The sequence below is a fragment of the Hemitrygon akajei genome, chromosome 25 (assembly GCF_048418815.1).
Source record: "Hemitrygon akajei chromosome 25, sHemAka1.3, whole genome shotgun sequence".
NCBI lineage: Eukaryota > Metazoa > Chordata > Chondrichthyes > Myliobatiformes > Dasyatidae > Hemitrygon > Hemitrygon akajei.
The window spans coordinates 37427063-37439650 of record NC_133148.1 but is presented as its reverse complement, the minus strand read 5'-3'; the positions used below and the strand labels follow the sequence as shown (position 1 = coordinate 37439650).

At 48.1% G+C, this 12588-nt stretch overlaps 1 protein-coding gene across 2 annotated transcripts in view; it reads right to left on the bottom strand.

The window, feature by feature from the left end:
• The window catches only part of LOC140716525 (RNA-binding protein Nova-1-like), a 271491-nt gene that overhangs the window by 73988 nt on the left and 184915 nt on the right, over positions 1–12588 (bottom strand). For both annotated transcript variants that reach the window (XM_073029332.1, XM_073029333.1), the window contains exon 3: positions 7286–7452. In XM_073029332.1, the coding sequence (XP_072885433.1) occupies positions 7286–7452 (167 nt within the window). The remainder of the gene's footprint in view (positions 1–7285; positions 7453–12588) is intronic.

The window sequence follows — 12588 nt, the reverse complement described above, 5'->3', positions numbered from 1 at the left end:
GTTGGGAAAAGGGGAAGGGAGATGGGAATCATGGTTGGGAAAAGGGGAAGAGAGAGGGGAATCATGGTTGGGAAAAGGGGAAGGGACAGGGGAATCATGGCTGGGAAAAGGGGAAGGGAGAGGGGAATCATGGCTGGGAAAAGGGGAAGGGAGAGGGGAACCATGGCTGGGAAAAGGGGAAGGGAGAGGGGAATCATGGTTGGGAAAAGGGGAAGGGAGAGGGGAATCATGGTTGGGAAAAGGGGAAGAGAGAGGGGAATCATGGTTGGGAAAAGGGGAAGGGACAGGGGAATCATGGTTGGGAAAAGGGGAAGGGAGAGGGGAATCATGGCTGGGAAAAGGGGAAGGGAGAGGGGAATCATGGTTGGGAAAAGGGGAAGGGACAGGGGAATCATGGCTGGGAAAAGGGGAAGGGAGAGGGGAATCATGGTTGGGAAAAGGGGAAGGGAGAGGGGAATCATGGTTGGGAAAAGGGGAAGGGAGAAGGGAATCATGGCTGGGAAAAGGGGAAGGGAGAGGGGAATCATGGTTGGGAAAAGGGGAAGGGAGAGGGGAATCATGGTTGGGAAAAGGGGAAGGGAGAGGGGAATCATGGCTGGGAAAAGGGGAAGGGAGAGGGGAATCATGGTTGGGAAAAGGGGAAGGGACAGGGGAATCATGGCTGGGAAAAGGGGAAAGGAGAGGGGAGGGAGCGGGAAGCACCAGGGGGCATTCGAAAATGATCAGTAAACCAAGGAATCAAATGGCCTTGTCTGGTGGCTCAGGACTGGGTCTGTCGGCACTCGCAACACGCCCCTCCCCACACCGCCCCCGGCTCTCCCTCTCTGCCGCCTGTCCCACACCCCTCCGGTGGCGCTCCACCCTCGCCATTCCCAACATCCTTTGCTCCCGCCAGATTTCTGACCTCGCTCTCCGCTCCGCGTTGACGAGTACAGAACCGCGCAAAGGCCTCAGCGCCCTTTGCTGTCTACGTGTGCCTGAGACTTCTGCGCGGTGCAACACGATTTCCCGCTTCTTTCCTCAGCGCCCTGACTAACGGAGGCAAACGTACCCTATGCTGTCCCTTCACTTGCGTGGCCACGTTCTGGCGGCCACGGACCGGTCCCCAAGATCCCGTGAATCCCAGATGATAGGACCAGTAGCATTGTCTGCTGGTGACGCGAGGTGATCCACAAGGACTGTGCTGGATCTGACGGAGTATTTTCTAAACGGGGAGCGAATTCAGAAATCTGAGATGCAAGGGGGCTTGGGAGTCCTTGTGCAGGATTCCCTAAAGGTTAACTTGCAGGTTGAGTCGGTGGTGAGGAAGACAAATGCAATGTTAGCATTCATTTCGAAATGACTAGAATATAAAAGCAAGGATTTAATGCCAAGGCATATTAAAAAAGTTAGAGATGTGGATGACGGAACTGACAGCTTTGTGACCAGTTTACGAGTGATACGAGGGTGGGGGCAGGGGCAGGTAGTGTTGCGGGAGCCGGGAACCGGCAGAAGGGCTTGGGACGGATTGGGAGAATGGGCAAAGAAGCAGCAGATGGAATACATAGTGTGAGGAAGTTATTGGTCACGTTACTGAGGCGGTTCACAGTACAGGCGACCCAGGTTCAATTCCCGCCACTGCCTGTGAGGAGTTTATATGTTCCCTCCCCGTGACCGCGTGGGTTTCCTCCGGGCGCTCCGGTTTCCTCCCACAGTCCAAAGACGTACCGGTTGGTAGGTTAGCTGGTCATTGTAAATTGTCCCGTGATTATGTTAGGGTTAAATTGTCGGCTTGCTGGGCAGCATAGCTCGAAGGGCTGGAAGGGCCTGTTCTGTGCTGTATCTCAGTAAAAAAAAGACTGAGTATTTTCCAAATGGGGAGAGAATTTAGAAACCTGAGGTGCAAAGGGATTTGGGAGTCCTCGTGCAGGATTCCCTAAAGATGAACTTGCAGACAGGAGAGAATCTGCAGACGCTGGAAATCCGAGCAACACACACAAAATGCCGGAGGAACTCAGCAGGCCAGGCGGCATCTATAGAAAAAAGTACAGCTGATGGTTTTGGGCCGAAACCCTTTGGCAAGACTGGAGGGAGAAAAGCTGAGGAGTAGATTTGAAAGGTGGGGGAGAGGGGAGGGAGAACCACAAGGTGACAAGTGAAACCTGGAGGGGGAGGGACGAAGTAAAGAGCTGGGAAGCTGATTGGTGAAAGAGACAGAAAGCCATGGAAGAAAGAAGAAGGGGGTGGGGGGAGAAGCACCAGAGGGAGACGATGGGTGGGGAAGGAGATAAAGTGAGAGAGGGAAAAGGGAATGGGGAGAAGGGGGGTTGTGGGGGGTTTTAATGGAAGTTTGAGAAATCAGGTTGGAGGCTACCCAACGGAAGGTAAGATGTTGCTCCTCCACCTTGAGTGTGACCTCATCACGACAGTGGAGGAGGCCGTGGTTTGACATACTGGAACAGGAATGGGAAGTGGAATTAAGATGGGCGGCCGCTGGGAGATCCCGCTTGTTCCGGCGGATGGAGCGTAGGTGCTCGCTGAAGCGGCCTCCCGATCCACGGCTCACCAACATACCTCCTGTATATCGACATTGAGGTCGTGTTCACGGGTTCGATGTCCATTCAGAAATCGGATGGCAGAGGGGAAGAAGCTGTTCCTGAATTGTTAAGTGTGTGTCTTCAGGCTGCTGTACCTCCTTCCTAACGGTAGCAATGAGAACAAGGTATGTCCTGGGTGAGGGGGGGGCCCTTAATGATGGGTGGGGCCTTTCTGAGGCATCACTTGATCATTTGGAATACTTTGAACAGTCTTGGGCCCTGGGCGAAGTACGATGGCACTCTAGGGAGCAGCTTCTTTGAGCTCATCTGCGGAACCTGCTGAATTCATACCATTAAAGTCTCTTTTCTCCCTTTTCAAGGTGGACGGGGTCCCGTCGGTGCCCCTGACCTGCAGCTGTGCTCAAACTGCGGTTCTCACAGTGACAGTCCCGCTCTGAAGACGAGTGTGCTTTCGGGGTTTCGAGGTTTTGCCGATTTGCCGGGGACGAGCCGATTCTATGTTGGTGCATCTGACTGAGGCGCCGCGGGAGAAAACGGAAGATCGGGAACAGCCGGAGGTCTCGGTACTTGGGTAATCGATCTCTCTCCCTCTCTCTCTCTCTCTCTCGTTGGTGGGGGAGAGTTTACTTCTGATTCTCGACTCGCAGAATTCCAAAACAGCGATGTGTCTGACCGCAACCAGCGAGTTGTCTTGTTTATGTCTCCCCTCTTGCTGAGTGACACCTCTGTTAGGGAGAGAGAGAGCCTGGGGCATGTTGAATTCTTGGGTGAACGACTAACTTTTGTTGGGCTGCAGATCGCGGTCTCTCTTGGGGGCTTTGCTGTTGTTTGATTGGTGGGTGATGGGTGTTGATGATTTTTGCTGAAATAAAGGGGAGGGGGAGGGTTGGTGCTTCGCTGCTGCTTGTGCGTGGGAGGGGGAGAAGGGGGCTTTAATGTTCATTCATTCTTTGGGGGTCTCCTGTTTTCATTGCTGCCTGTGAAGAGTAAGAATTCCAGGCTCTATATTGTACACATTCTCTGATATGAAATGGAGCCATTGAACTGTTGAACTATTTATGAAAGGATGCCCTCATTTTGGAGAGGGTCCAGAGGAGGTTGATGATAAAGATCCTAGGGATGAAAGTGGTAATTCATAAGGAATATTTCATGGCTCTGGGCCTAGAGTTCAGATGATGTGGGGGTAGGGTTAGATCTCATTGAAATCTATCTAATATTGAAAGGCTTGGAAAGAGTAGAATTTGAAAGGATGTTTCCAGTGTTAGGAGAGGATAAAGCCAGATAGTGCAGCTCAGAACAGAACATAGAACATAGAATAGTACAGCACATTACAGGCCCTTCAGCCCACAATGTTGTGCCGGCCCTCAAACCCTGCCTCCCATATAACCCCCCACCTTAAATTCCTCCATATACCTGTCTAGTAGTCTCTTAAACTTCACGAGTGTATCTGCCTCCACCACTGACTCAGGCAGTGCATTCCACGCACCAACCCCTCTCTGAGTGAGAAACCCTCCTCTAATATCCCCCTTGAACTTCCCTCCCCTTACCTTAAAGCCATGTCCTCTTGTACTGAGCAGTGGTGCCCTGGGAAAGAGGTGCTGGCTGTCCACTCTGTCTATTCCTCTTAATATCTTGTACACCTGGGGGGGGGGGGGCATATCTTTAGGAACAGAGATGAGCAAGAATTTATTCAGCCAGAGAGGGCTGAATCTGTGGAATTCATTACCGCAGGCGGCTGTGGAGGTCAAGTCATTGGGTATAGTTAAGGCAGAAATTGAAAGGTTCTTGTTTAGTCGGGACGTCAAAGGTTACGGGGAGATGGCAGGAGAGTGGGGGTAATGAATCAGCCATGATGGACTGGCAGAGCACTGATGGGCTGAATGGCTTCATTCTGCTCTGTGTTGTGCAGGTTTACTGCACAGGAACACTGGTTCTTATACTTGCTCCCATCCTCTGAGTAAACCTCACGGACGCCCAGGCAATGGGTAATGAAGGGTATTACACTATATCTCTCCACTGGGGATGTCCTCTATCTGCATTTGAGACAGCACAGTGAGGCAAGGGAAGGCCACTCCCCTGAGAGGGGGTCGAGGTGTAGAGTGGAGGAGATATCAGGATAAAAGCTGGAGTGAGGAGGAGTTGGGCGGGCCGAATTCCTCGGTGTAATTTTTTCAGAGAACCTGCCCTGTGCAATTACAAAGAAAGCACAGCAGCACCTCAACTTCCTTAGGAGTTTGCAAAGATTCGGCATGACATCTAAAACTTTGACAAACTTCTGTAGATGTGTAGTGGAGGGCGTATTGACTGGCCACATCACAGCCTGGTATGGGAACACCAATGTCCTTGAACAAAAAATATCCTACAAAAAGTAGTGGATTCGTCCCAGTCCATCTCGGGTAAAGCCCTCCCCACCAGTGAGCACATCTACATGAAACACTGTTGTAGGAAAGCAGCATCCATCATCAGGGACGCCCACCATCCAGGCCGTGCTCTCTCCTCGCTGCTGCCATCAGGAAGGAGGTACAGGAGGCTCAGGATTCACACCACCAGGTTCAGGAACAGTTACTATCCCTCAACCATCAGGCTCTTGAACCAGAGGGGATAACTTCACTCAACTTCTCTTGCCCCTCCATTGAGATGTTCCCACAATCTATGGACTCATTTTCAAGGACTCTTCATCTCATTTTCTTGATATTTACTGCTTATTTATTTATTATTATCATTATTTCTTTCTTTTTGGATTTGTTGTCTTTTGCACACTGGTTGAACACCCAAGTTGGTGTGGCCTTTCGTTGATTTTAATATAGTTATTATTGTATTATGGATTTATTGAATATCCCCGCAAGAAAATAAATCTCCGGGTTGTATCATCATCATTAAGTGCTGAGTTGTATAACGTGGACGATCATGGTCTTTCCATGACCATGATTGTTCTTGGCAAATTTTTCTACAGAAGTTGTTTCCCTTTGTCTACTTCTTGGCAGTGCCTCTCTCCCATTGGCTCACTTTCCTCTCCTATCAAATTCCTTCTTATCAGCCCGTCACACTTCCACCTTTCATCTCCCGGCTTCTCACTTCATCGCCCCTCCCACCTACCTTCCCCCCTCACCTGGTTTCACCTATCACCAGCCAGCTTGTACTCCTTCCCCGTTCCCCCAACTTCTGATCCTGACTTCATCCCCCTTCCTTTCCAGTCCTGGCCCAAAACACTGACTGTTTATTCCTCTCCACAGACGCAGCCTGACCTGCTGAGTTCTTCCAGCATTTTGTGTGTGTTCCTCTGTATTGTGTATTTAATATTTCAGTAGTAAGTGAGTAATATTGTAAATATATTGCTTAATTGAGCATTCTTGTTTATTTCAATAATCCATTACGGGTTATATATGTGAATTCCATACATCATCACATTACCACGTGATACGTGTTTACCTCACTTAGGGTAAAATCAAAGCATACAACTAATCTCCTGACCCTCTTGTTTCACTTCAGGAGGGCATGGAGTGACCACTCTCTGCTGTACATCGATGGCTCCTCGGTAGAGATCGTAAAGAGCACCAAATTTTTTGGTGTTCACCTGGCGGAGGATCTCACCTGGTCCCTCAACACCAGCTCCGTAACAAAGAAAGCCCAGCAGCGTCTCTACTTTCTGCGAAGGCTGAGGAAAGTCCATCTCCCACCCCCCATCCTCATCACATTCTACAGGGGTTGTGTTGAGAGCATCCTGAGCAGCTGCATCACTGCCTGATTCGGAAATTGCACCATCTCGGATCACAAGACCCTGCTGCGGATAGTGAGGTCAGTTGAGAAGATCATCGGGGTCTCTCTTCCCACTATTACAGACATTTACACTACACACTGCATCCGCAAAGCAAACAGCATTATGAAGGACCCCACGCACCCCTCATACAAACTCTTCTCCCTCCTGCCGTCTGGGAAAAGGCACCGAAGCATTTGGGCTGTCATGACCAGACTATGTAACAGTTTCTTCCCCGAAGCTATCAGACTCCTCAATACCCAGAGCCTGGGCTGACACCAACTTACTGCCCTCTACTGTGCCTATTGTCTTGTTTATTATTTATTGTAATGCCTGCACTGTTTTGTGCACTTTATGCAGTCCTGGGTAGGTCTGTAGTCTAGTCTAGATTTTTTCTGTGTTGTTTTTTACGTAGTTCAGTCTAGTTTTTGCACTGTGTCATGTAACACCATGGTCCTGAAAACATTGTCTCATTTTTACTATGTACTATACCAGCAGTTATGGTTGAAATGACAATAAAAGTGACTTGACTTGACTTCTTTCAATTAAATTAACATTTTGGGGTTACAAAATGTAACATTCTGGCTTTCCAGCATCTGCAGAATCCCTTGTATATCGATTAAAATACGGGTGTAAAATCTTGCATATTGTGTCCATTTGAATGATAAAATAATTGTTTAACTCTAGATTCTACTCTCCCAAGCTTGGATTTGTGGGACTTTGGTAAACATTGCAGACATACACGCTTGCCAGTTGGTTGTGCGAGATTTGCAAGCTCTCGTTCCAAAAGCCGCCGCTCTAAGTGATCTGTTGTAAATCCCCATCTGTGACAGTGAAGGAAAGCTACCATCCATTAAGTAACTAAAAACACACACACGGATCATCTGCCAAACAATACAACTCAAGGGGAAAAAAAAACTGAAGGGGGGGGGATTCAAAGCGTTTTCTGGAGGAGCCCGTGTCCCGTGACGCACTAGGTCAGCGCAAATCTTACTTGCTTGACCCGGTCAGGGTTGACGTTGGTCTGGGGTTGGAGTATGTTGACCGGCTCCGCCTTGCCGACGTTCTGCGGCATCTCCCGGACCTTCTCTGCAATGAAGTCGTGTACCGCGTTCAAGGCTTCCACTGTCCCCTGGATCAGGCAAACTCGCTCGGTCGTGCCTATGAAGAGAAGGAAGGAGAGACGTTTACACTCAAGACAAGCCTGGAGTAGAAAGGCCTACAACTAGGCCCAGTTCTTAATTTGTCTTGACCATATGAGGAGCATTTGCTGGCTCTGGGCCTGTACTCACTGGAATTCAGAAAAATGAGAGGGTGACCTCATTGAAAGCTATCGTTTGCTAAAAGGCCTTGATAGAGTGGACGTGGAGAGGATGTTTCCTATGCTGCGGGAGTCTAAGACCAGAGGACACAGCCTCCAAATAGAGGGGCATCCTTTTAGAATGGAGATGAGGAGGAATTTCTTTAGCCAGAGAACGGTAAATCTGTAGAATTCATTACCAGAAGTGGCTGTGGAGGCCACATCATTGGATATATTTAAGGTAGTAGCTGATAAGTTCTTGATTAGTCAGGGCATGAAGGGTTACGGGGAGAAGGCAGGAGATTGGGACTGAGAGGGGAAATGGATCAGCCATGGTGAAATGGGGGAGCAGACTCGATGGGACAAATGGCCTGATTCTGCTCCTATATCTTATGACTCTATCAAGTTGAGCAACATTACTTCTTACAAAGTTTGAAGTAAATTTATTATCAAAGTAATAAATATGGCAAAATACACTATCCTGAGATTCATTTTCCTGTGGGCATTCACAATAGTACAAAGAAGTACAACAGAATTAGTGAAAAACTACACGAACAAGACTGACAATCAGTGTGCAAAAGAAAACTGATCAAATACAAAAACAATCAAATATTAATCATAAATAATTAGAAAATAGGAAACCTACAGCACAATGCAGGCCCTTCGGCCCACAGAGAGAATTCTGAGAACATGAGAATAGAGGTCTTGAAAGTGAGTCCATAGGTTGTGGAATCAGTTCAGTGTTGGAGTGAGTGAAGTTATCCACACTGGTTCCGGAGCCTGATGTGTTGAATCAGTTCAGAGTTGGGGTGAGTGAAGTTATCCACACTGGTTCAGGAGCCTGATGTGTGGAATCAGTTCGGTGTTGGGGTGAGTGAAGTTATCCACACTGGTTCAGGAGCCTGATGTGTGGAATCAGTTCAGTGTTGGGGTGAGTGAAGTTATCCACACTGGTTCAGGAGCCTGATGTGTGGAATCAGTTCAGTGTTGGGGTGAGTGAAGTTATCCACACTGGTTCAGGAGCCTGATGTGTGGAATCAGTTCAGTGTTGGGGTGAGTGAAGTTATCCACACTGGTTCAGGAGCCTGATGTGTTGAATCAGTTCAGTGTTGGGGTGAGTGAAGTTATCCACACTGGTTCAGGAGCCTGATGTGTGGAATCAGTTCAGAGTTGGGGTGAGTGAAGTTATCCACACTGGTTCAGGAGCCTGATGTGTGGAATCAGTTCAGAGTTGGGGTGAGTGAAGTTATCCACACTGGTTCAGGAGCCTGATGTGTGGAATCAGTTCAGAGTTGGGGTGAGTGAAGTTATCCACACTGGTTCAGGAGCCTGATGTGTGGAATCAGTTCAGTGTTGGGGTGAGTGAAGTTATCCACGCTGGTTCAGGAGCCTGATGTGTGGAATCAGTTCAGTGTTGGGGTGAGTGAAGTTATCCACACTGGTTCAGGAGCCTGATGTGTTGAATCAGTTCAGTGTTGGGGTGAGTGAAGTTATCCATGCTGGTTCAGGAGCCTGATGTGTGGAATCAGTTCAGTGTTGGGGTGAGTGAAGTTATCCACACTGGTTCAGGAGCCCGATAGTTGAAGGGTAATAATTGTTCCTGAACCTGGTGGCGTGGGACCCGAGGTTCCCGTACTTCCTTTCAGCTGGTAACAGCGAGAAGAGAGCATGGCCTGCATCAGCTTCTCATCACTCCACACCATCGCTATTTAGAAAAACTATTACCAAGTGAGGAAAAGAGAGATGAGCGGCCAAACACGTAGGCAGGGAGGATGGCGGATCTGAGGGAGCTGATCGGAATATGTGGAGAATTCTTAAAAATTGGGTTAGTATAGAATTAGCAGTTGGCAAGGAGCAACAGGCCAAAGGGCCCTTTAATCTGTTCGGCAGCTCTCTCTGACTTGCAGAGGAGTTTTAAAATGGAGAGGAGGGTTGAGGAGAAAACGGAAGCTCGGGGTCCAGGCAGCTGAAAGAATTGCCATCGTATTCTAAAGATATGGAATATAGCAAATATTAATTTTAACAGCAACCAGATCTGAATAGGGATTGTAGATTGAATTTAAAATGCAGCTCTGAGCAATGCAGACCAGGAAGCAGCCAATTGATCTGAGATGTCTGCATTCACATGAATGCAATCAACAACCCACTGAGCTGAAATGGCTGCATAGTCATGAATACGGATCAGAGACCTCAGTAATTAACGATGAGGTATGTGAAAATAAAAATCAAAATAAGCATTATGAGGGCATTGAAACCATAGAAATTGTCCTGTTGCCTTTGTTCTTTAACTTATAAAAATGTGCTGTGATGTTGGGTTGGGGAGTGCCTTTCTGTCGAGAGAAGCTCCAAAGGCTGTCAGTTTGTGTGTGTCCTGAATAAAGACTTTTATATCTACCAGCTGTCCAGTGGCTTCGTTCACTCTGCTGGTGAGGGCAGTGACTTGGTTCAGAGGACTGTGGATATTACCGAGGAGGCCTAGGGGGCTGAGAGGCTGCAAAGCAAAGGGCTGGTGTGAGTCAGAAAGCACGGGGACTGAAATTCAATCGTTGTTCCTAGCCTTGGCTCACAGGAGCCGAACGAGGTACCAGGCCTCCAACTAGGCCGAATTCACCAACCTCGGGCCTAGTCCAAACATTGGGAGTGCAGCCAAAACCAACAGCATGGTTTACCAACTAAATCCCAAATCTGACCACCGGGGTGGCACAGAGTTAGCAGGAGGGGTCACAGTTCACAATCATCTGGGCTGAGGTTTCTGAGAACCTGCAATGTGTCTTGGCTGATTTAAGTTAGACTGCCACTAGAAACAAAGGAAGCACACACACCTTCATACACACCCTCTCACATACACACATCCTCACATACACAAACACACACCCTCATACACAAACACACGCACCTTCATACACACTCCCTCACATACACAAACACACACACCCTCATACACAAACACACACACCTTCATACACACTCCCTCACATACACACACCTTCATACACACCCCCCTCACATACACAAACACACGCACCTTCATACACACTCCCTCACATACACAAACACACACACCTTCATACACACTCCCTCACATACACACACCTTCATACACACCCCCTCACATACACAAACACACACACCTTCATACACACTCCCTCACATACACAAACACACACACCTTCATACACACCCCCTCACATACACAAACACACACACCCTCATACACAAACACACACACCTTCATACACACTCCCTCACATACACAAACACACACACCTTCATACACACCTCCTCACATACACACCCCCTCACATACACAAACACACACACCCTCATACACAAACACACACACCTTCATACACACTCCCTCACATGCACACACCTTCATACACACCCCCTCACATACACAAACACACACACTTTCATACACACCCCTCACATACATACACAAACACACATACCTTCATATACACACAGACACACACACCTTCATACACACACAAATACACAAACCTTCATACACACCCTCTCACATACACACACCCTCACATTCACACCCCTCACATACACACACACCCTCATACACAAACACCCTCACATACACACACCCCCTCATACACACACCCTCACATACACACCCCCTCACATACACACACCCTCACAAACACTCACCTTCATACACACCCCCTCACATACACACACTTTCATACACACACAAGCACATACACCCTCATACACACACAAACACATACACCCTCATACACACACACCCTCACACACACAGTGAATACACAAACACAAACACACCCACATCTTCAAACTAACCCTTTCACACACACACACACACACACACACACACACACACACACACACACACACACACACACACACACACACACACACACACACACACACACCAACACTTGCACACAAAAAACACACACACCCCCATATACAAATGCCAACACTTAGACACATACACACACAAACACACGCACCCACATGCCGTCACACACATATTCACTTTACACCCACACGAACCAACACTTATCCAGACACAAACACACCCACACTCTCTACCACACACACACACAGATGTATTAATAGAAGTGTCCATAGTCACACTCAGATATGTGACATACTGTATTTATACACACGGACACGTACAACTGTATGTGCAAATAGACACATAGATTTGATACACACACACATTGACATAAGCAGCATATCGATACACGTTTAACTCAATGCATCAAATACGCAATAAATCAAATGTGTGTGAGAAGGCAGGAGAACTGGAATAAATCAGCCATGATGGAATTGGGGAGCAGATTTGATGAGCTGAATGGCCTAACTTTGCTCCTATGTCTTATGGTCTCATATAAACAGTGACTAAAACAAGCACATGGGCAGAGACATGCACACAGACGTGCGCACTTGCAATACATGTGAATTTAAACGTCCACACATTAAGTACACACGTGTGCAGGGATGCGAACGTAGCCAAGCATTCTGCCTCCCCACCCCCCTGTTGCTCTCAGTCCCAGCCCTTCCCCTTGGGGACAACATCTGTCACGAGATTGTCGAGAACAAGGATCTGGGGAGTATTTAACTGAATCGTTAATTTGTAATGCAATCCGAGAGTGTTTGTTAAAGACATTGTGGAAGGCGGAAAAAATCAATGGAGGTAAAAGGCGGTTTAAACGCCTGGGTGGGAAGAGTCACTTGCTCCAGGAGATCTTTGTCGCAGAGAGGGAGGGAGGGAGGGAGGGAGTGATAAGGCAGAAAGATAGGGAGAGAAGAATTCGAGAGTGCTGGAGAGAGGGGGAGGGACACATAGAGGGGTTACAAACCAAGGGAAAGGTAGAGAGAGACAGAAAGAGACAGAATCGCAGAGGGAAAAACATGAGGGGTTGGTTTGGGGGTGAAAAACCACAGAGAAAGGAACAAGGGGAAAGAGACTGATGGGACAAACGCTCACTCACACATGTACACACCAACCAGTT